General features: G+C 44.9%; 1 protein-coding gene across 2 annotated transcripts in view; it reads right to left on the minus strand.

Annotated features, from left to right (window-relative positions):
• The window catches only part of LOC135386096 (protein capicua homolog), a 45,559-nt gene that overhangs the window by 9,045 nt on the left and 13,889 nt on the right, over window positions 1-22,625 (minus strand). For both annotated transcript variants that reach the window (XM_064615824.1, XM_064615823.1), the window contains exons 5-17: window positions 20,206-20,342; window positions 16,495-16,876; window positions 16,034-16,068; window positions 12,136-12,259; window positions 11,345-11,664; window positions 9,943-10,180; window positions 6,483-6,579; window positions 5,292-5,456; window positions 5,139-5,206; window positions 2,768-2,881; window positions 2,173-2,301; window positions 2,008-2,084; window positions 12-346 (exon numbers count right to left, since the gene is read on the minus strand). In XM_064615824.1, the coding sequence (XP_064471894.1) occupies window positions 12-346; window positions 2,008-2,084; window positions 2,173-2,301; window positions 2,768-2,881; window positions 5,139-5,206; window positions 5,292-5,456; window positions 6,483-6,579; window positions 9,943-10,180; window positions 11,345-11,664; window positions 12,136-12,259; window positions 16,034-16,068; window positions 16,495-16,876; window positions 20,206-20,342 (2,221 nt within the window). The remainder of the gene's footprint in view (window positions 1-11; window positions 347-2,007; window positions 2,085-2,172; window positions 2,302-2,767; window positions 2,882-5,138; window positions 5,207-5,291; window positions 5,457-6,482; window positions 6,580-9,942; window positions 10,181-11,344; window positions 11,665-12,135; window positions 12,260-16,033; window positions 16,069-16,494; window positions 16,877-20,205; window positions 20,343-22,625) is intronic.

Raw genomic sequence — 22,625 nt, forward strand, 5'->3', positions numbered from 1 at the left:
AAATCACATACTTGTCCATTCTATCATCGCCACCCTTCTTCAGCGCAGACCTCTTTGTCACCCCTTGAACACTTTCCTTGGAGGTGTCTTTGTTATCCCTCAGCGGATCCTTGGAGTCATCCTTCTGAACGTCTCTAGAAGCATCTTTTGCGCTTTCCTTCGACGCTTCTTGTTCCTTCCCGAGCAGTGGTCGTTCCAAGTGAGAGGGCTGTTGCTGCTGCATAGTAGTTGTAGTCGAGCGCTTGGAATTCAGCTGCCCGGGGGCTCGCCCAAGCTGTGCAGGTGTGGGCGCCAGCACGAAACATGGATTTCCATCCTTTGTGTCTGCACCTCCAGGTGATGCAGCCTAGAATATTCAGAAGTAGACCCCTAAGAAAATGCTCGCCGAGCGTCAGAAATTTTCTCCAAGTAAACAGTGTAGTTTGGACTCGAGCATGTGGAGGTGAAGGACCTTTACATAGTCTTTTAGCAGTTTGGTATTTCCACTTCATAATGTCCAAGGTGTAATCTAGCGACGTGTAAGTAGTAGAAATTTTTAACTGGAGTTTTTAGAAGCTCAGTACCAACTACAGTTGTAGTGTCCTGGTCTAAAAGGCTGACGAAAGCATACAGGCACATTTTCAAAGAAATACTGCACTATTCAAAACTCAAGAAATTATGAAGAACCTCTTTACATTTTACTGCTTATAAACTTCGCATGTCATAACCCCGTTTGAAGACATGTCATAAGCATGCCATAACCCCGTTTGAAGATCCTCTGCCTCCAAGAATATGACATCCTTATCAGGTTTAAATCCGGCCACAAACCAGCTTAGTGGCCAGCTTAGTAGCCCGTGGCATAGTGGTTAGGATCAGCGATATCCAATCACAGGTGTTCAAACAATTGAGGTGCTAAATCTGGCATTCCACAGAAACAAAGCGTGAGCAACAAAGCGTTGCTAAACCGAAACTTTAGAGAGGGTCACGTGGTGTACAGGAAGTAATGGCGGTTTTGACACGAGCGGCCACCAGAGGGGTCCCACGGAAATCTGTTTGATACGGCCGCTCCTGTGTTTCCTTCCTCCATGCGCTGGTCCAATGTAGAACTTTTTTTGTTGTTGAACCAAGATTGATCAAAACCAGAGCAGGCGTTGTAACTGTAGACAAAGCAAGGTCTTGTTCCTCCTCCTTTTGAGGAGGGAGGCAGATCCTCACCACGAACTCCCTTACATCATGTTGCACAATGCAAGCAATGACTCTTGTTTTGGTGCTGGTAGAGGAGATAAGATCAAAGGGATTGCACGGCCCGGAACCTCAACACCTTGCCTCTGTTTTGAGCTTTTTACCTCCCTCCCAACAATAAACCGCAAAGGTGTGTGACGTCGCACTGGCTTTGGCAAACAGCGATAAGAACACGTGGAGGGAACATATCAGGGCAACATCTGGCAACATTACGCGTCACCATTCTGTAAGTCGGCTTCACCTAACGCCTGCCTGCTTTAGGCAGGTTTAGGCAGGTTGGCGTTAACGTTTTTGTGTCTTCATTTTTGGCCAATGCTGCCGAAATTCACCAGGCCCAGCACGTGTTTTCACGCCTGCCTGCCTAAAGCAGGCGTGAAAACACGTGCTGGGCCTGGTGAATTTCGGCAGCATTGGCCAAAAATGAAGACACAAAAACGTTAACGCCAACCTTTTTCACTGACAGCAATGGAAAATGAACTGTCACAGTCTATTTTCTTGCCTCCATTTTTATTTTGGTTTAGTTCTTTTGAAACTATAGACTATATACCAATAGATTATATATAGAACTATAGATTATATACCAATTTTTTCCGCTACCCCGTGAGATTCGTATCATCGAGATTCTACTGTACCAGTTACCAAACCTACACCGCATTATCCTAGCACTTTGTTATGCTGAAGATCGAATGCACATGTGCAACATGCAAAACAGAAGATTATCTGGAATGCCTGCAGTAATTCGACTGAAACATGACAGTAAGCAGAGACCCATTATAATTGGCTCACCATCCTCTTTACTGGCCGAGGTGTGCCCCCATCGAGCCCATCAGAACTGCACAGTGAGCTTTCCGTTTTGGGTGTTTCTGAAACACGGTTATGAGAACGATATTGTCAGATCAACACGCGAAGAAATTTCTGCACACAACAGCGGAGGAAACAGTACATTACTACCTTCGGGTGCTCGTGGTCTCTCCGGTTGACTGACAATGCTGGGCACAGTAAACAGGCGCTGCACACGTCCAAAGGAGTCCAACTTGGTCTCGGTCGGAGTAAGGTTTCCAGATTTCATCGACAAAACTCCTGCATGTCCAAAAAGTACACTACTCGGTGAAATGTACTTACACCAAGCAACAGCTGATGTTGCTGTCAATTTTATTATAACTTATATATATATATACATATTATATGACATATTTTAATGTAAATGGAGTAAGCTTTGCCCCACTGCTGCATACTGTTCCCTGATCTGATCATTTCGTTTAAAAAAAACACACACACACACACATATTATGCACGTTGAAATTAGCACATAGGAGGTCCCATGCACAGTATTTATTTTTGAGTGGTAGGAGTACGAGTATGTACTTTATTTGTATTTGATTACGCATAAAAGCACCTTCGTTGGAACAAAAGCACTGTGGCACATGCAGTACCTTACATGTATCTCTACAGGCTGCAGCTCACATCAATCAGGTTGCAGTATGGAGTGTGTGTGCAAGTGTCTCAGTTAACCAAGGTGAATACATAATAGAAAATAAGTACTAACCAGTGAAGAAAGGAGAGACCCTAGATCTGGCAGGGGAACTTACTGGGGCAGAGGACATCACAGCAACACGTAGACCCATGGTTTGTGCAGGACTTAGGGACACACTGCCCTCTTCTGCAAGTGAACCCCAGAAAGTGATTTAAGGATACAACATTAACCTTTACCAGTCCTGCTGCTGTGCCAACACCCTGCTTCAACAGCTCCATTAAAAAAAGTGGTAAGTTTGGTCCCTAAACTGTTTTGGTGATATTTATTAAACGCCTTAAAGCGACTATCGCATCCGGAAAGGTGTGTATGAGACCGATCAATAATGTTCGGCATGGTTTCACAGTCTACTTGGCCAAGTTTCTCTTCCGAAAACAGCTTACATATTCAGTGAACAAGTTTTGAAGATTCTCACTCAGTCTGCAGCTAAACCAGAATGACATAAGCCGGGCACACTAATGGGAGTGCAGCACAGGCATAGATTGAGAAGTTACCCGTCAAAAAGAACTCGTTACAAGTTAAGTTACCGTGCGAAAAATGTAACTAAGTTAATACCGAAGTTCTTCAGCCTGAAACGTAACTCGCAGTTACTGAACGCGTTACTTCCAAGTTACTTCGGACACAAAATAGCATTACGCAGGTGCAGCGCACATGAGCAGTTGAGTTAGACCTTGAGTTGAGGAGTGCAACACGCTTAGATCGTTTTCGTTTATGTCCAACAATAGACCTCTCCCTGTTTGTAAACAAATGATGTCATAGTGTTCGACAGTGCCACAAATTTGATAGAATTGAACTACGCTCGAAGCTAGAGGTGAACAAGGTCGCGCCCGAAAGCCACGGTCTTGAGGGGATTACGATATGGTCCCTTAAAGGAACGCGACCCTTGGTCCTGCTTTTCGTTCAATGGGAGGCAGAGAACAAGTGCCCGTTCATGGAACCCAGCCCTCTCCTTCAGATTTCTTTCGGTTTCAGTCCGTCTACCAATGTCATGATGACGTTTCGCTGGTAGAGGTCTATTCGAATGCTTTGTATCTTCCCTGTGGGTGCACAATGGTTCAGCTTCATTTCAATGGCAGCGGTTCTTACTTCCTGAATAAAATGCTGTCAATGATTGAATATCATGTTTCATGGCAAAAAATGCAAATGGCAAATGCAAATGAAAAAAAAATGACATGAAGGAACTGGAGAGAAAGCAAGAAAATATGTGGACGTGAGTGAAAAGCGAGTCAAAAGTAACTTGGAACTTAACTTAAGTTACTTTGGCAAAGTTACCTGAAAAAGGAACCAGTTCCTCTGAAAGTTACCACGGCGCAAAAGCACCGAGTTAAGTTACAAGTTACCAAAAAAAGGAACTTAGTTACAGTAACAAGTTACTGTAACTAAGAAAACTAACGAAGTAACTAACGAAAAAACAAAAAAACGAGGCACGGAGCCCCCAATACCGTATTGGGGGCTCCGTGCCTCGTTACACGATTCTCGCGTGACGTATTGGCAATACGTCACGCGAGAATCGTGTCGGCCATCTGCGACTGCTTTCTCCGACTGTTTCTCGCAAATTCGTCTGCGCAGCTATAACGCACCGCAGAGCGAAAATATTTTGCGACTCATTTGTGCAACATGTTTTGCGACATAGAGGTGACACCTGGTGGACAGCTTGGATTTTGAGCGAAGTTAAACGTCACCCCGTTGCTCCTTTGAGTTAGTTACACATCACTGCGTTCCCTAGTGTCACTATCTGCACTTCACTAATAGACCAGGGCACTGAGAACAGTATGCTAGTCATTTTTTTTTACGTGATTAGTGAAAATAATTATTAGTGTGCAGAACATGATAGCAAATGACAATGCGATTATTTTCATTCGCAGGAATCTGAAAAAGTGCAGTATGCTTGTCAAATTTGTTGATTGTTGCAATCTATTCCCGGACTATTACTGTAGGGAATGACATCATTTTGGCCCAAATATCGTGGGCGGGCGTGTCGAAAGAAGCGATTTTGTTGCATCTCCCATAGACTCCCATGTACTGAAAATCTGACAAACTTTATTTCGCTAAAAATCAGTGGATCACGTCTGGCCTTCAAAAATACGTCATTCCCTAGATAAACTCGAGGGGAACACGCCTGTACCTGTTTCGTGTAGAAATTTAGTGAGGTTTACGAGGACCTTGCGAACAGAAATTTCCCACAGACTTCTTAAGAAGTGAGTCCGCCATAGAGCAAGGCACACGTTCTGCATGTGATGCAAGACAGGCACACATTGAGGCCTCTTAGAAGCCACTTTGATTGTTTTCAACAAAGGGTATATGAATAAAAGTAATTTAACACCAGACGGGACATTTTGACAACTCGACACTCTGGACCACTTTCTGTGGCGTGCTTTTCTCTCACCTTTGGTACTTGGGTTGATGGGTCGAATATTTCCTTGCATAGGTGATGCGGATGGGGAAATGTGTGCCCTATAGGAATGATAAATGAAAATGTGGGTCCTTACACTGCTCATATCGCAAGCCAATGTGTTTACATTTAAGCGTCATAAGTTACCTTTCAGGAGAAGGCAGCAGGAGACAGGTGCCCTGAGTGTCTCTGGGAGCAGCTAACGAGGTGGGGGCCAACGTCACCAGCTGGGTAGCTGCGCCCTCTCTAGGGGCCAGCACCACCCTTTGGATAGAGGGCACTCCACCACTGCCTAAGCTGCTATTGGTTGTACTGCACAAACATAGATTAGATTACAACCTGGACTGAATAAGGATCGTGCAAAAGCTGCTGGGCCATTTTTGTCCTTGCAAGGCTAGAGGGGAGCCATTACAAATCATGTGCCAACCATGCACCACTGAAATGGCTAAAAGAAAACCCAAAAACTGAGCATTCAAAAACCAGAGATCAATTGACGGGCCAAGAAGGGCCAGTGCTCTTAGCAGTGGCAGCCTACGATGAATGCGCTTTCAGGCAACAGAGACATGCTGTGCACTTTTGACATAGCATGTCAACACATGCTAAATGGTAAAACATATAAGGTATATTGGTATAATGTGTCCAGCATTACTGTTCCAATGCCACTGTACATGTGAAGCAAAACATACGAGGGGTAAATGTGTAAACGAGAGCACAGCGTGTCAATGGTACGAGTTTTTGGCTGTCTTTTGTTGGGCTTTTGTGGCATCAATTACACCAGGGTAAGGTTGTATCCAGATAACAACCCTGATCCATAACTTTGTCAAATCTGGGGACTTCCAACAGTGATTCAAATGAGGTAAACAAGACTTGATTTGCACATCAGCATAATGTGCTACTTGTAGTATAAAAAATAAAAAACAACTGTGCCAAAACCCATCTGCAATGTTTATTGGGTAGGGCACATAGTTTCCCCTTTAAAGTATGCTGCTATACCACAAAGGAGAGCACAAAATATGGGATACCCTGTATGGTGCCTGCATTTCACAACACCTTCAATAACAAAAAGAAGTTCATCCCTGGAGTTTTGTTCATGCAATACAAAGTCAGAACTGAGAGGTGGATAAAGGTCTATTTAGAGCGTTACAGAATTTTAAGAGAGTATGAGAAAAGAAAAGAACAAAAAAAAACATATAGCCACATACACATTTCATAATGCATAAGAATATTGTTATTTCACTCCGTGATATCTCGTATGTTGTTGAAAAAGATTGAAAGTACTCATGTGAGTCAGATGACTAGAGGTCAATGCAGAATGTGGCAGAGAAATGCAACACTCACACAACAGATGGAGGAGAGGTCAGCACCCTGTGCATTGCTGTCGTGTTCGGTGTCCCAAGTTGGATGCTACCAGATGGAATGGCCATCTGAAGCACACCTGAAATTAAACAGTACCTATGATGCCCGCTCATGCAAAACCACTTTGTGCACAACAGTACAGTCAAAGTCCTTTGCAACGCACTTCAAGGGGCCGCGGAAAATATTCGTTCTAAAGGTGGTTTTGTTAAAAAGGAATGTGCCGCGATATTATAGTTACGGTCTGAGATTTTCGGGCTGTACCCGATTCTTCCCCGAATTTACTCCCCAAATCGCACATTCAGTGATTCGGGTAAGACCTGATTTCAAACCTAACCGGGGTCCTTTTGTCATGTGGCGCGTAACCGGGGCGCATGGCTGCGGCAGTGGAAGAGGGGGAGGGATTACCGCCGTAAGGAGGTGACACCGCCGCCGTGTGGGCGAAACGCATGGGACGCACTTTTCCCAGCGTCAGAACATTGCATATACTACGCCGTGACCTTGAACGCACAGCGAAGAAACGCTCACGGACGACCGCCCGAAACGCATGGGACGTGGACAGAGCGTAGTGACACGAGCCAATGTTGCCAGGTTCGTCGACCACAAGCGGTCGCACGCAAATATCAGTAGTCGACACATTCCCGTCTCCGCACGCATTAAAAAATTGGGTGTTCTAAGATGCGCGCATGTGAAGTAATCGTCGGAAAACCGCTGTAGTGCGCGTGGCTTCTGCCGCGTGTGTTGCGCCCGTTCAAGATGGCCGTACCGCTCCACAGCCGAAACAACACCCAGCACCAAGCAACATAGTAGCAACTCAGATAGTTCTGACAAAAAAAAAAAGAAAAAAGAAAAGGAGTCAGGAGCCAAAGTAAGCAGAACTGCCGATGAATCGCCAAACGTAAATGAATTCCGACGCTCATAACCTAACCTACTTCCGACGCGGAAACGAAAACACTTCTCACGTCAACACTTGTAACAGCGTCACGTTAAAGGGGCAATAAATACGTATACGAGCCGCAATTTTTTTAATGCGTTATGATACGTTGCAGACGGTTCAAGTTTTCAAAAATTGTCGCAAAAAAGTAAATAATGGCTCCAAACCGACTGAATATTCACTGCACTCTTTCGCCCTCATGCCCCGCCCTGCGATGTCCTGGCGACAATAACGACACATCATTTTAATGTTGCGCATCATCAGCCATTTAGAATGCTGGACGCTTACCCATTATTTGATTGTAATATCGAGAAGTGAGGTTGACTCTAAACATATTCCCACTTGTTCAATCCAAGAAAGCCAGTTCAAACCGTACCAAAAACCCTCAATATTCTATTTCACGTGCGCACTATGTTTTCAGTGCTGTATTGCTCTGCGAGGTCACTGGAATGTTCCCACAACCGGTTCCCTCGAGAGCTGCAGCTTGTCTCAGTGGGTCCATCATTGGCTAAGGAGGGCGAAATTTCCCCCACCTCCAGCACCTAGAATTAGGTGCTGCTATACACTGGAACATAGTAACGTGACTCGGTTCTATGGATAAAGAGAGACTCGCACGGATTATGCTCTTTGAATGGCATTGTTTCGTGCTAAAGACGCTCGCTAAAAGCAGAAGACTTTTATATTTGGATATTGTGAGCTACGTTCTTTCATTGGGCATAATAAGTGGAGAATGTTCGTTGACTTGTTTTGTTCCAAGTAGTACTTTAGTAGTAGCGCAGGTTTGCAATACCATGCGGATTTGAATTACCATTCCACTCAATGCAGTCTTGAATCACCATAAACCTTTTCACACGGTCCACATTTTGTCACAGACAGTGTTATAACTTAGTTTAAAAGCTGTTTTCTTTTTACATTAGAGATATGTATAACAAGCCTGATAAAACCCATTCTTACCTGCATCATATAATACCAGAAATTTCGCACCCGAATTCGCCCGAATTGGATGCTGATGTTTTCCACCCAATTTTTACTCCCCAAATTTGGCAAAATTATTTCCCGAAAACCTCGGACCCTAATTATAGTCTAGACTGACCGTACTAGTCGAGATGCAATCATATATATATAAATTCCATCACCAACCCGGTTTTTACAAGGTCTTGTAGGCTAACTTTCTTTCTAGACTTCAGATGTTTAACACTTGACATTTTGCACTGTGTATAGCCGTGTGTTGTATGTGTTGTATGTAGTGTACTCACCTCATGCCTGCCATGGCCATCAAGAGATGGCTGGCAGTATCTTTCAAATAAATAAATAAATAAATATATGGGTAGACAGAATGTGAAAGGTATCATGCACGTATGAAAGCGTCTGTTACTCCAGCGGCATCAACGAACACGATGTCGTAGTTCCATTAAGCTTTGAGTCATCTTCCGCTATCACAACATATCTGTATACCAATAAAATGTCTGAAGACCCGTTTTACCAGCAGCAGCACGAGCGATAACGAACCACGCAGACATGCTGCGGAGGTCTGTTCACGATACCCTTCAAGGAGCCGATGACCAGTGTTGCCACCGTTGTTGGTGATGCGGTTCTGGTTTCGGAATGTACTCTTCATCTACCTAACATTTTGTGCCCCATTCAGCCCACTCATCAGGTTACCGTTACTGAGGGCGCACCCACTTTAGATCAGTATGCTGTAAGTCACAATACCAAAGAGACATGAGCCCACTGTGGGCCCACTGCGAAATAATTTGGATTCCCCGGCAGAGGGCCATAGAGATCAATGTATTTTAACTCCCGCTACAACGAAACGCTTTTTAGCCGCCGCCTCGATACAGCGAAAGAACGGAATAAGGTTTATGACCCCAATGCCGACTTTAGGGTCACGAAAACAAAGGGTGCAAGCAGCGTCCTGTTCCCGTGGCGAAAGATGGCACGCGCGATTAGGGTCGGGAGGAATCTGGTGCCTACAAAAGGAAGTCTGTGTCATTGGAAGGTTAGGGATTTTCTTCCGAGGCTTCTCCTTTTCGCGCTTGTTTTGAACTGTCCGGTTGCAGCCAAGTAAAAAGAGCACGAGACGCAAGGCGCCATCGCGCGCGTGGGAAACGCTTCATTTGCGTGGCGGCGTAAGTGACGAAATCAGCCTAGATGATTTTCTTGACGGGGACAAACATGCCGTAGCAACGGAGAGCCTTACGGAAAACGCACTGTCATAGACATAGAATGTTTGCGGGAGATCGCAACACGATATGGAGAAAGCTGCGGAGGCTTCGGCGGCATACGAACAATGCGTGACACCGCGTCTTCTAGGCATTACAAGATTGAACATTGCATGATTGGCATGATTGCATGATTGATTGGCATTGAACATTACAAGAACAACAACTGCTATGGAGTTTGCACAGGACATCAAATGGTTCAAGTTGAGTATCCGACCAGCCAACACGAAATAAAATAGTAATTTCAGTACTTTTTTTTTTTTTTTCGCTATCTTCCAAATAAACTCACCTTGCATGGGAGTAGTTGGAGGCTGTACAGTGATCGATGGTAATATATACTGCAGCTGCGTTTGCTGTGGCGCTTGTTGCTGCCCAACACTGGTTGCCCTGAGCAGCACTCCAGTCAGAGGAGCACCTGAACCACGAGGTACTGTTGGGGGGCTCAAGATGGCATATTGGGGTCCTGCCCCAACCATCACAGTCGTTGGCAGTTGCAGCCCTGATTTGTTCCCTCCCAAGTTCTTTGACTACAAGACAAAGAAAAACAACTAATGAAACGCCACGTCGTTGGCTGAACATTAAAAGACCTAAATGGACAGGCGCTCATGAGTACAACAAAGTTGCCTGTACGTTTTTAGGCATCGCGCCAAACGCATTTAGATGCGGTAGCATTAATGGGGCATCGTTGGCAGTAAACTATTGTGAAACGCTTTTTAAAATGTTATTAGATTCTTATTGAAAAGTGCTTATGAAAAATGTAATGTTTTGTGAAACCTTTTACTTTCTGTTTTTTTTTATTGCTACTGTGGTGCTACAAAATTTCAGTACACCGCATGCACACTCTGGTGATCACATCGTGGTGACATGTGACAGGTTACGTAGCCTCGTAATAAAACAGACAGACCTATACGGTGGTTGGCCCCCCTAAATCTATCACAAAAATTGTTACATTCTGGTGTTAGTCTAGGTACAGTAGCACCTCTATCCAGGAGCACCTGGTTCCTATAGGGCTGTGCAAATATTCAACATTTCAAATACGAATAGAATATTTTCGGTATTCTTATTCGACTCGACATGATTCGATGATTTTATATTTGTGGCTTTCGAATACCTAAATTGAATACCTTCGAATATTCAAGATATCCACGAATATTCTAGCTTTCCGTGCTCGTGATGAGTGTGTCGCGCAAAATCATCGAGCGCATCCGCAAACGATTTCTCGGCGGCTTCTCGTCAGACTCACAGGATGTGCGTTGTCCTAACTATGTCTAACTATGAAAGACGGAAGTCACTGAAAAGGTTAGCTTGCTGTAGGACTCGAACCTTCCTTTTCAGTGACTTCCACCTTTCATCATTAATTTCTTAGGCAATCTGAGGCTTTGTATATATTTGTCCTTTCTATGTTGTTCCAGCCTCAGAACTTCAGTTCTCTTACGTCTAACTGTGTGCTAACTGTGAGTTAACTACACTGCTCTTTAGCGTGGGATTTTCAATACTACGGCAGTACGTTTCAATAATATAGGTCAGTGGTCTCCCTCAGTGGTACAGCTCCCTCCCCGCTTCACTGTGGCTATGAAATTCCTTCAGAGTCTCTTCCATGAGAAATGGAATAGACGTTTTGGGCCAGCGCCATGGAACATTACATCTCCCGTTTGACTCCAGTGGACTTTTATCTTCCCAACAATGCTTACCTCAGCGGTAGCCAGCACTGGGCATTGCTGCAGCATCTCATGAGGAGAAACCTTCCTGCGAGGCACTTGTACATCACGAAAGACAGCACCCGTCGGGTGAAATCCCGCGTAACCCCCTGGTGGGGTCCCTTGCACCGCACTGGTGGGAACAAGCCCCACAGGCGTTGGCCGGTGGGCTGCCTCTGGTGGTACAGCCGGTGGTACAGCAGGGGGAGATGCTCGAGACGAGGGCGCCTCGTTATCTGAAGGAGTGTCTTCGGAGTCAGATTCCACAACACGCTCTTTGCACTGTAGATCTATCACTGTAAGGTCGCTGTCACCTGAAACAAAAGTTGATTGAAATTTACATTTGCTGGTTATCTCGATGATAACTAGAGCCTGAAGTTTTAGGGTTAAACCCGTTTCTTCCCCGAATTTGCACCCGGAGTTGTAGGTGACTTATTTAGGGTGAAACCCGATTTTTACCCGGCAAACTGCCCTCACCGAGACGTCTGTAGGAATGCACACTAACTCGTTTAGCAGTAAATGCAGTTACATCACCGTTTGTACCAAACCAGTACAGTTAGTTTGAGTATTCTCCCCGAATTTAGCATACTGGAAGTTTTTCCACCCGAATTCGCATGAATTCAGATTTAGAGCACATGTTCATTAACCTAACTTTTACCCCCGAATTTAGAAAAACATATTTCTCGAAAACTTCAGGCTCTATTCATAACTGATACCTCGCTGACTCTCACAAAGAGTAAACGCACACAGCAATGGACGTGCAAGGTATGTGATGGTGCCATTACCTTCGTCTTCACAAATGACCATGCGCTCATCATCGCTTGATGCTCCTCCATCTGCAGCATCCCTGGTAAGACTAGCCCCATTTGGGGTGTGACTGCAGTGCTTCTCAGTAGACCAGCTGTCAATCTAGTGTTAAGCAAGGTTCTAATGTAATTAGAAACATCACTGCACGAAATGCTGTTTACACACCCCCTCATATGTTAGTTCTCAGGATCAAAAACGAATGAACTGCTGCTCTGCTGAAATCTATCTTATCAATTTTCATTACACAGCCTTTCACGAAGAGGCGCAGAGGCTTTCGTATTCCGTTTCGTATTCCGATACTTCCCAGAGTTTACCCCCCGAATCCCACATTTGGTGGTTCGGGAAAAACCTGATTTCTCCCCGAATCCGCTTTCTGTCGTGTGACCCAGAACCACGACGCATGACTGCGGTAGTGGGAGAGAGGGACGGATTATCGACGGAAGGAGGAGACACTGCAGCCGGGAGGGTAGGGAGTCACATGGAGGCCACATGGCTTATTTCGGGTGTTCTGCGTCTGTTGTTCCCGTTCACTGAATACAATCACTTGCAAGGCGTTCTGGGATGTAAGAATGGGTCACAGCAAGCAAGCTGCTGGAGACTGGGTACTCGAGTTTCCAGACGTACCGCCCTGCCAAAACAATGCCCAGCGCGAAGCAACTTTGTGACAAGCACCAACGAAGTGTTCAAGGGGGCAAACGATAGTTCTGAAAAGAAAGGGGTGAAGCTGTGTGTCAATATTCGAAATTTCGAATACGAATCGAATATGGTATGATGGTACAGTCGCCAACTGATTTTTTGGACATTCTCGATTATTCAGACTCGTTCGCGGAACGGCGGCGGGTCTCATAGAGTTAATGTATGAGAACGTCCAAAATTTCGGACGCAGTGCAGCTCCGCCGCTCGATGTTTCGGACTCTGTTTGCCCAACCCGCGAATTTCTCTCTTGGGGTGACGGAAAATATTGGTATCATCCGAAATTCGTATCAAAGGAAATCACCAACTAAAATATTGAGGCAGAAAAATGGGCAGTGATGACTGTTCATTTGCCATTCCTCTGAGTAGAAGAGGTCTGTTGTAGCGCTTTTGCGTCGTCGTTTTTGGCCAACGGCAGAGCATGTGCTGTCCGCCCGCGAGTCGCACGACAGTGCTCTAAAGCGAGCTTCACCCAAAGCACGCATGCATTAGGTGAAGACGCCTTGCGAACCTTATCAGGCACAGCTGGAAGCGCGTTAGGAAAGCATCGACAAATTTTTCCAGCCTACTAGGGCTTAGTACAGTATATTTAAGCGAAATTCATTTTTTGGACTGCTCGATTATTCGGACTTTTGCGCGATCCCCGCCGAGTCCGAAAAATCGGACGGCGACTATATTCTAATTTGATTCAACTTCTGAATAAATTATTCAGATTTGATTCGCAGCATAAGTGAAGTATTCATAAACTATTCGCAATGGAAATTTTGCTATTCCCACAGCTCTAGTAAAAACCCAACCTGACACAACCTTGGTCAGTCTCGACGGCTCCATTTTCTACATGAACTGACTGACGCTCCAGCATGCGATCCATGCCATCGGATTCAATTCGCAATGGAAATTTTGCTACTCGCTCGAACGTAGTATCGGGAGACCCTCTTTCCGCCTACATGGACGTGGAAATGAAAGAAAGTAAAATCGTGCATCTTATTGATGTATCTCATGTGAAGGCCTTTAATACCGTCACGTTAAGCAATGTAGTACTTTCATCTGTACTGGAAATATATGAATAATCTTGTGAAGATGTACCACAGGTGTGATGTAGGGAGGTACTTGAGCAAGTTACGCTATGTGCAGAGGCCCTTTCCTGTCTGCGCACAAAAGACTTGCCATGGTTTCCAGAATACAAACATTTCAAAAGAGAATGTGTAATGCAATCTAGTTAACTTTAGATAGTTAAGATTATTAGTGTCAGTATGATCGTCAGAAAGCAGTCTAATAGACGACCACAAAAGATAGCATATTCCCTACCCATGTCTGTGTTTTTTTGCTGTGGTTCGTCTACTTTGCGCACTACTGAATGCGCAGCATACTTTTCAATGATGATGCCTCTCACTCATATCCAATTTGAGAGCAAGGTGATACTGTAGCACACCTGGAATATTCCCGTCTTGTTTTCGAAGGCTACAGGAGCACAGGAAATGCTGTACTGAACGTGTAGCTTAAAGGGGCACTAAAATGCAAAAACAAGTTCACTTCAAATTACGTTACACGCTATGTTAATTTCATACTTGTTATCATAATTCGAAACTTTGATTCCGTTACAGAGCTACAATCTAAATTATACCGGACTCTTTCTCGCTTCGGCGCTAAGCAGTGAACTTCGTTTCAGCTTGTGCATCGGTGTTTTTAGTCCATATTGTGCGTGCACACACGTGCCACACCATGAAGCAGTCCCGGTGAAAAAACATAGTGAGTGTTGCGAAGCGGACTGGCGTCGCTGTCCGAAGGACGTGAAGGTAAATGTTGCCAGTGGAACATTCGCGAAAACTGTTGTGGGCTACAATTCAGTGAATCGGTATTGAAAAATACAGCAGTGCACACTAGAGCCCTGCGTGGATGAGATTTTTGGCATCCGCATCCGACCCTCATCCGCGCAACCGTTATCCGCATCCGCAGCACACACAACAGTTTACATCCGCATCCAATCCGCTGACCAAAATGCACCATCCGCATCCGATCCACAAAATCTGCACGTTTCGAAGGACGCGTAAAAACCGCTGGAAGCATATGTTGGTATAATTTCGGATGCCTCCATGCTGTCACGGAACGACTCACGACGACAAGCAAAGGTAAACATTTCAACAAACGCATTATGGAGAGACTTCTGGAACGCGTGGAACGCTACCTCGTCGGTGCTCGCGCGGTTCGAGACGCCAGAATGCCTTCTCTCCCGTCTTGGCCGTGCATGGTCAAAGGTGAACCCGATCGGGCATGCGCTCGCTGTCGCAGCGCAATACAAATAAATTGCTGGTGGAAAAATTACAGCATGTGGTATATCCGCATCCGATCCGCATCCGACCTCGCGCCATCCGCATTTGATCAGCACACCGCAGAAAGTTCTGAATTTTCATCCGAATCTGCAAGTACTTGCGGATATCCGCTTCCATCCGCGGATGGTGCAGGGCTCTAGTGCGCACCATGCCGCGCATATATGGTACACTACGATCGGACCTGTTCCAAATCCACATGCCCACGATAGGTACTTGCACGCTTCTACTGCAGTCTCATTGGATGCCGCCAATCTTTGCCTCCTGGGGATCCCATTCATTGCCGCCAAGGACGGCTCTGTTTTCATTGTGTTTTCTTCTAAACGGTAGCGCTGTGCGAATTAATTTTGCTTTTAGTGCCCCTTTAATGGCACTAACCTATCCGGTATGCAGTGGCGTCACTAGGGTATGCATCACCCAATGCAGGAGTCTCCCACCCCCCTCCAAACAATGGATCTCTTTGCATACCAGCTGATACACGATAAAAACAATATTATACCACACGCAAAAAAAAAATAATCATGTGTTCACAGAGGGCTCGTTGTCATCGCGCCACAGAGAAAGAGGGGCAGTAGTGGAGAGGCGTGTCACCCCCTTCTGTCGCGTCACCTGGTGTGGGTCGCACAACCCAAGTGACGCCACTGCTGGCATGCAAACGATAATTTATGTGGCTCTTTCTGTGATCCTATAAAATGAGCCTAAGCAGCACAAGCTTGTTAGCTGAAGCAAAGTTATAACTCGACTAACTTAAAATGGAACTTTACTGTACAGTTTAATGTTAGTTTAGCCTTAAACAGGGCAGCAGTATAAAGATCCTGCATAACAACAACAAAAAAAAAAACAGAAATAGACTCACTTCAATTCCATTCTTGTAGTCATCTTTCAGTTTATCTGGAAAACAAAATTGTGGACATGAAACATGTTTATAGCATTATTTACATATCAGCAGTCACATGAATGTAATCAGATCCCTATATTTACAGTACTCCACTAGTGGAACAAGGCTTACACAACCTCATTTGCACAGGTTGTGTCAGCATTGTCATGAAAGGGGGTATTGGCCAGTAATGACATGTGCTCTGTAGTAAGCTATTCATTGTTCAACAAAGCATAGTCCCCCCCACCAAGGCCCTTTCACAGGCTCTGATTCAGAAATTAAATTATTCAAATGAACTTACATGAACAACGACTACGCCTCTGAAACAATTACGCCACCATTGAACAAACAATATTATTCCTAAGTCTACTTTTTGGCCATACCGCAGGGGTCTTGGGGGAATGTGATTTTTATCACCAAAGCATCCACAAGGGCCTAACCTTTTCCCAGAGAATCGTGATTTGCTGACTCTTCCGAAGTACTGGGACATTTGGTACCTCCTTCTTTGCCCAAGATTCCTACTGCTCCGACGCCAGCTATCCCAGCTCCTGGTCCTACTCCACTGCTACTCGACTTCTTCTTGTCTCTACTGCACCACTTCCAGTCAGGATGCGCCTTGAAGTGGGCTTCTTTCACCTTGAAAGCTAGGTCATGGTACTGCTGTTTCTCTGTAGGGTTCAGGGCGTACCACCATTCCCCCAGGATCTTGCTCACTGTGCGATTGTCTTGGTTGGGATGTCGTTTGTGCACCAATGCACGGTGACGCTTGCTGAAGATCATGAAAGCATTCATCGGCCGACGGATGTGTTCTTTCTCTTTGCCCTGCACATATCACATTGAACACATGGTGAGCAAAAGAGTGAGATCTCTATTTTAGAGAAACCCGTTGCGTAAATGTGGTACCACTTTATCATATTTTGTTTGGGAACCGGACGTTTCGGAGAACAGACGTTTTCGAGAACACACGTTTTGGAGAACGAACACTTCAGTGCACGAACAACTCAGTGTGCATTCTTTTCGGAAGGGCAAAGCGAAAAGAAAAATTACAGCAGAGACTATTTTTGCCGTTCCTTATTTACCATACATTCAAAATTGAGCAAGTTTTCACTGATGCCTTTCCCTGGTGCGTGCCTTTATTACAAAAATATCATGTTATTGTACGTTACTGCATTCTTCCATGAAGTTATCTAATTGAAAAATGTGCTTCGAATGCAGGGGCGGACAAACGGTCACCAAGTATTTAATGTGCCTGCTGTTTTCGCAGGTTACGTGTTGCGTCTGGTTACACAATATAATAGAAAAATGTTTATCGCTACTGTGTTGTGGCTGGGGAGGGATGTCATGTTCCCAACCATATGCATGACTAAAGCAACTTAGTACATAGTAAAGTAATTCATACATGTGCACAAGCATAGAAGCATGGTAGGACTCACGTGGTAGTGGATTATGTCCGTAATAGGGTTCAGGATCCCGGGTCGTTTTGACAATCCTGAGATTTCTAAACGTGAATCCCGGGATCCTGCGACATTATCGGGATTTTTGGCAGCCATTCCCAGGATGCCGTATAGAAATGTATCCATCTGCCATAGCTGGTCGCTCACTCGTGACAGGCCTCATGAGTGCCTTCACCATCACCCTCACGCTCATGAGGTGAGGGTGAGCAAAGGGAAGCTGTCGATGAGGCCTACCGTGAGTGCACTCATGAGGCCTTGCCCCTCATAAGGCCTACAGTGAATGCACTCATGAGGCTTTGCCCTTCATGAGGCCTACAGTGAATGCACTCATGAGGCCTTGCCCTTCATGAGGCCTATTGTGAATGCACTCATGAGGCCTATCATGGGTGCTCTCACATGAGGCCTTTGAAGTGTGTGGGTCTGTTATGGCACAACTCACAGGTGAGGCCTTGAGGGACATGAGGCATTTGAGGGGGCAGTTTCACAGTTTAGCAACTTTAATTGTATTTAACTTCTGTAGGAACATAACAGAGCAATATAATTTGAATTAGTGTTTACTGCTCTGCTGCCAGCGGTAGACTCACTAGCATATTGCAGTTTAAAGAGGCATGGCACACCCATCTAGGGATTTTGTTTAACTGCAGCCAGGAGCCCAGCGGAGCAATGTAATTTGAATTACTTCTACTGCTCGGGTGCTTGTGGTACTGGTACTGGCATAACGGACCCTTTTCTAAGTAAGCATATGTGCGTGCTCAGCCACAGCTGCCACGTTTTAGGGTAGGTAGTTGGTGTCAAGGTTGTGCAGACGTTCGAGGTCGACACTTGACAACGCTTTGTACTCGTGATCAGTGCAATACGCTTTCGCTCTTTCTGCGTTCTTTTGCAATCTTCTTTCGCTACTTTCCCATGCCACTGGTGCCACAGACATATTCCAGTTTAAGGGGGCAGTGCACACGCTTTCATTAATTTTATTTACCTTCTTCCAGAAGCACAGTGGATTAATTTGGATTACTGTTTATCACATTGGTGGTTATCACTTGCATATTGCAGTTTAAAGGGGTGGTGCACACACCATTAGAAATTTTATTTAACTTCTGCAAGAAGCACATTGGATTAATGTAATTTGGATTACTGCTTACTGTTACTGATTACTGAGTCATTCCACATGAAGCGAACCAATTGGGTGGCTCAACCATCGTGGAAATCGCAGCCACAAGTCCTTTTTCGTTAAAACGCGCCTCAGAACTTCAGACGCTATCGTAGCACCACATACACAGCAAACGAGAAAAAAGAAAATACTTGAGAGCGAGAGAACGATGGTGAGAGAGAACAACCTCTTCTACCTCTCTTCAACGGCTCCTTCTGCCGTTTCGAAGTCGCGCGCCTTGCAATGCGCTCATCTAATCTCTGGCAGTCATGTGCGGATAAATGCACGCCATAATTTGTTTTCACTGAAAAGATGCAATCTTGGCTTTCGATTTTCCCACGTCTTACCAGCCGCCGGGAGCATTCTGATGGCTGTACGCGGTCAAATGCTTTTGCGGCGATTGTTATATCGACGGCGTGTTCACGCGTACTTCAATGGGTGAGCAGATGGGAACCACCAATTTGATTGTATAATATTGGAGCTATCATTTTATCGAAGATCTTAATAAACGGGCTAGACTGTAAATGCTTTCTATGCAAAGAACTGCAAATTGTCTCATCCCTCCGTATCGTTGCTAAATGACAGATCTTAAAATTATCGCGTGCCCAGGTGAGTAGCGTTTATCAGGTTTCTAAGCAAAAAATCTCTGGAAGATGTGCTCTCATAAGTGGATACGTGGTCTTTTGGTTCACTACTAGCGAAGCGAAATAAACTGACACAAAGAGCAACTGAGTGTTACACAACATGCCACATTAATTCTGCATAAACGTCTTTGCTGTAATTTTTCTTTTCGCTTTGCCTTGCCAAAAAGAACGTGTACCAAAATGTTCATGCACCAAAGTGTCTGTTCTCCGAAATGTCTATGCACTGAAACGTCCGCACTTAAATGTCCTAGACCCATTTCATTTCCATCTGTTGTTCCATCATTTCCATATGCTCCAACGTGGAGCAACCCAAAAGATGTACAAAATACACAAATGAAGTTTCAGTTAACCATTGATTAACAATGTTTTATGCTTTTTAAAAATCGGGGGTAAAAATCGGGTGTTATTTCAGGGGCCGTAAAACAGGGTAAAATCTGGCAATATTGGGCGGAAAAGCAAATTTTCGGGTAAAAAAAATATATAAGAAAAGAGTGCTTCCTGCATTTCACACGAACATGAGATACGGAACATAGCGTCCTCTAGTGCCGGTGTTAGTGGCTGAATTTGCACTTTGCCAAATTAGTTTTCGGGTTTTTGGGGTTTTACCGAAAGCGACAATGACGCAAATTGGGGGTAAAAATGGGCTTTACCGGGTATTACCCTAAAACACAGGGCCCTAACCATTAACAACAGTTACCACATCTGGATGATGATGTTTTAATTGGAAACACATGAAAAAAAGAAATATTAGGCCAGTTTCTATGTCACTCATATTTAGTGAAGAAACAAAAGCGGACATAAATTATAAAATAAAAATCCCACTTACAGAAGCTTTGAAAAGACATTTTGTGGGATGAGAACACACAATTTAACTCAAGTAAGTTGACAAGCGTGGCCAGTGCTTACTTTGCGTGGACTCTTGGGTTCATCCTTGGGAAGGGCGCTCAATGACTGTGTTCTCCTTTTTGGTGCTGGTACAGGTCCCATCTCGGCTACCTCAAACACATCATCGTCTCCTTCTTCTACCTCAGGCGGGCAACCTCCTAAGAAGATGAAAAGTGAAAGGTTAATGTATGAAGCAGTCATGTGTAAGTGGGCACTGGTTCAGGTTCTGCTGCCATTTGTCGAATTAAGGAGCATGCATTGGGTGCTGCTTCTTAAGCATTAAGGATTTGGGTAGATATTCAGGTGTCATCTAAAATTCATATGTTTCTCGTGCTGGAAACTAAAGTTTAATGCAGAAAAGTAAACGCTAGTCTATTTTTTTTTCTCTTTGTTTTCCTTTACACTTTCAATTATTGATTCTAAAGTGTGCAACTTGGTCATGTGCCATTCGGTTTGTTCAGGTCACTCGAATTTGATTGGGCAAGATAGGAGCGTAACAGAACACAGAGGAGGAGGGTTCTAAACTCAATTCTCACTCACTTGCTAACTTGAGGCATGCACGTAAGTTTGATTCATTGCACTACCTCAACATAAGATAGCAGTAAGTCCAATTTTGTCTTATCACAAGTGTGTATGACTGTCATATAGGATGCCAGATGGGTGTTGTTATTTTGTATTTTTGAACTCTGAAGTTTGGTGGCTTAGATAAGACATGTATAGATTCGAACCCCTTGTGGGAAACATCATGAAAGGGTACCCGGAGGATATCGCACTACTGAGGCATGCTATTCAGATGCATGTGCGTCTTATCACAGTTTCAACCACTAGTGTGCTCTACCTATGCGCATGTTTGTGCTGAGCATATTAAGGCTCCGAGTTTTCTGCGATTTTGTGGAATCCGGAATTCATCGCGGAATCCTTAGTTTGGCACAGAATCTCATGGAATCCTTTATTTTCCATGGAATTTCGCAGAAATCCGATTGGGTCGAAGGACGCGATTGGCGTGCTGTTGACGGTTACTAGGACGTGCAGCATCTCAGGAGAAGTATTGCACGCTCACGCAAAAGAGCATTAGATACAAGCGCATGCTGCGCACGCTCACAACTGCTCCAAGGTGACCCCGGTGACCCTTTGTGACAATTCGACGTAATTGGGTTTTGGAACGGAATGAGGGCACTTGCTCCAAATTTAGCATCTATTGCGGTCAAATATTTGTCAATTCCTATAAACTCTAATGATGCTGAAAGATTTTTCAGCAGGTATAAAATTAGTGTAAACGACAATCAGCATTCTCTGTCAGAGGAGGACACAAGATATCATGTAATGCTGAGCCACAACAGTGCTTTGAATCTGTAATTTCATACAATATTTTTTGTTCCCACATTATCAGAGAAATTAAAGTGCAGCCGTTAGTCCTTTCCACAGAAAGTCACGAAATTTACAAGCCGGTGCCGGGGAATTTTGAATTTGCCGCAGCACAAAACCAGAGGCCTTAACCATTCTTTAGTGACTGTCATAATATGTTCAGCATAAAAAACTAAAGCAATATCCCACCTGGGGGGTGCCATACCATACCAATACCAATACAGTAGACTTCCGTTAATACGACTTCCGATAATTCGATTTTCCGCTTAATTCGATTGAATTCGAAGGTCCCGTCAAATGCCCGTATGCCTCTATTGATAAAAAAGTTCGTTATTTTGAACGTGAAATCAGTGCACATCGTGTAATTCGATCGATGCGTCCGCGAACCGGGCATCCACGTCGCCCGCACCGCACATACACGATAAAGTTCGCCCTAAAGTTCAGGTGGCAGATCGGCAGACGACGATTGAACAGTACCGATCCGTTCCGATAACCGCGAGTTTTTGTGCACCGAACGCTATCGTATTTGCGTACGTAAGCGATAGCGTTTGTGGTTCTGCGCACGCGCAAAACATAGAGCTTCGCGCATTGTGCAGAACCACCACGCATCTCTTGCGTACGCAAAGCCAATGGCGTACAATGCACTAAAACTCTATTCATTTGGTGGTGGTTCGTGCCGGGCGAGGAGGAAACGTCTCTTTCTCGTTTTTGCTTTCCGTTTATTGTTCTACGTTTCACCGAGCTTTCGTTCGGAAACTGTTCGTGCAACAAGAGTCCGATACACAACGTGCGCTCGACGAGTTTCGAATTTCGATGACTTCGTGGAAGGACATCGTCGTCGTCAGACGTGTCCTGCCCGGGCAAGATGGCGGAAGCGAAACTGAAGACGATATCGCCGAGCGCATTCAGTGGGTGGGTGCGTGCACGCACGCACACTGCGAGCTTTCCGCGAAGTCGTCTACAGTTTCGCTTCCGCCATCTTGCGCGGGCAGGACACGCCTGGCACCGATGTTGTAGCGCGCGAGAGAGCGCTCTATGTGCAATGTGTCGAGATGCGCGTTTCAAGCGTGAGCGAC

The sequence above is a fragment of the Ornithodoros turicata genome, chromosome 2, assembly GCF_037126465.1.
Source record: "Ornithodoros turicata isolate Travis chromosome 2, ASM3712646v1, whole genome shotgun sequence".
NCBI classification, from domain to species: Eukaryota; Metazoa; Arthropoda; class Arachnida; order Ixodida; family Argasidae; genus Ornithodoros; species Ornithodoros turicata.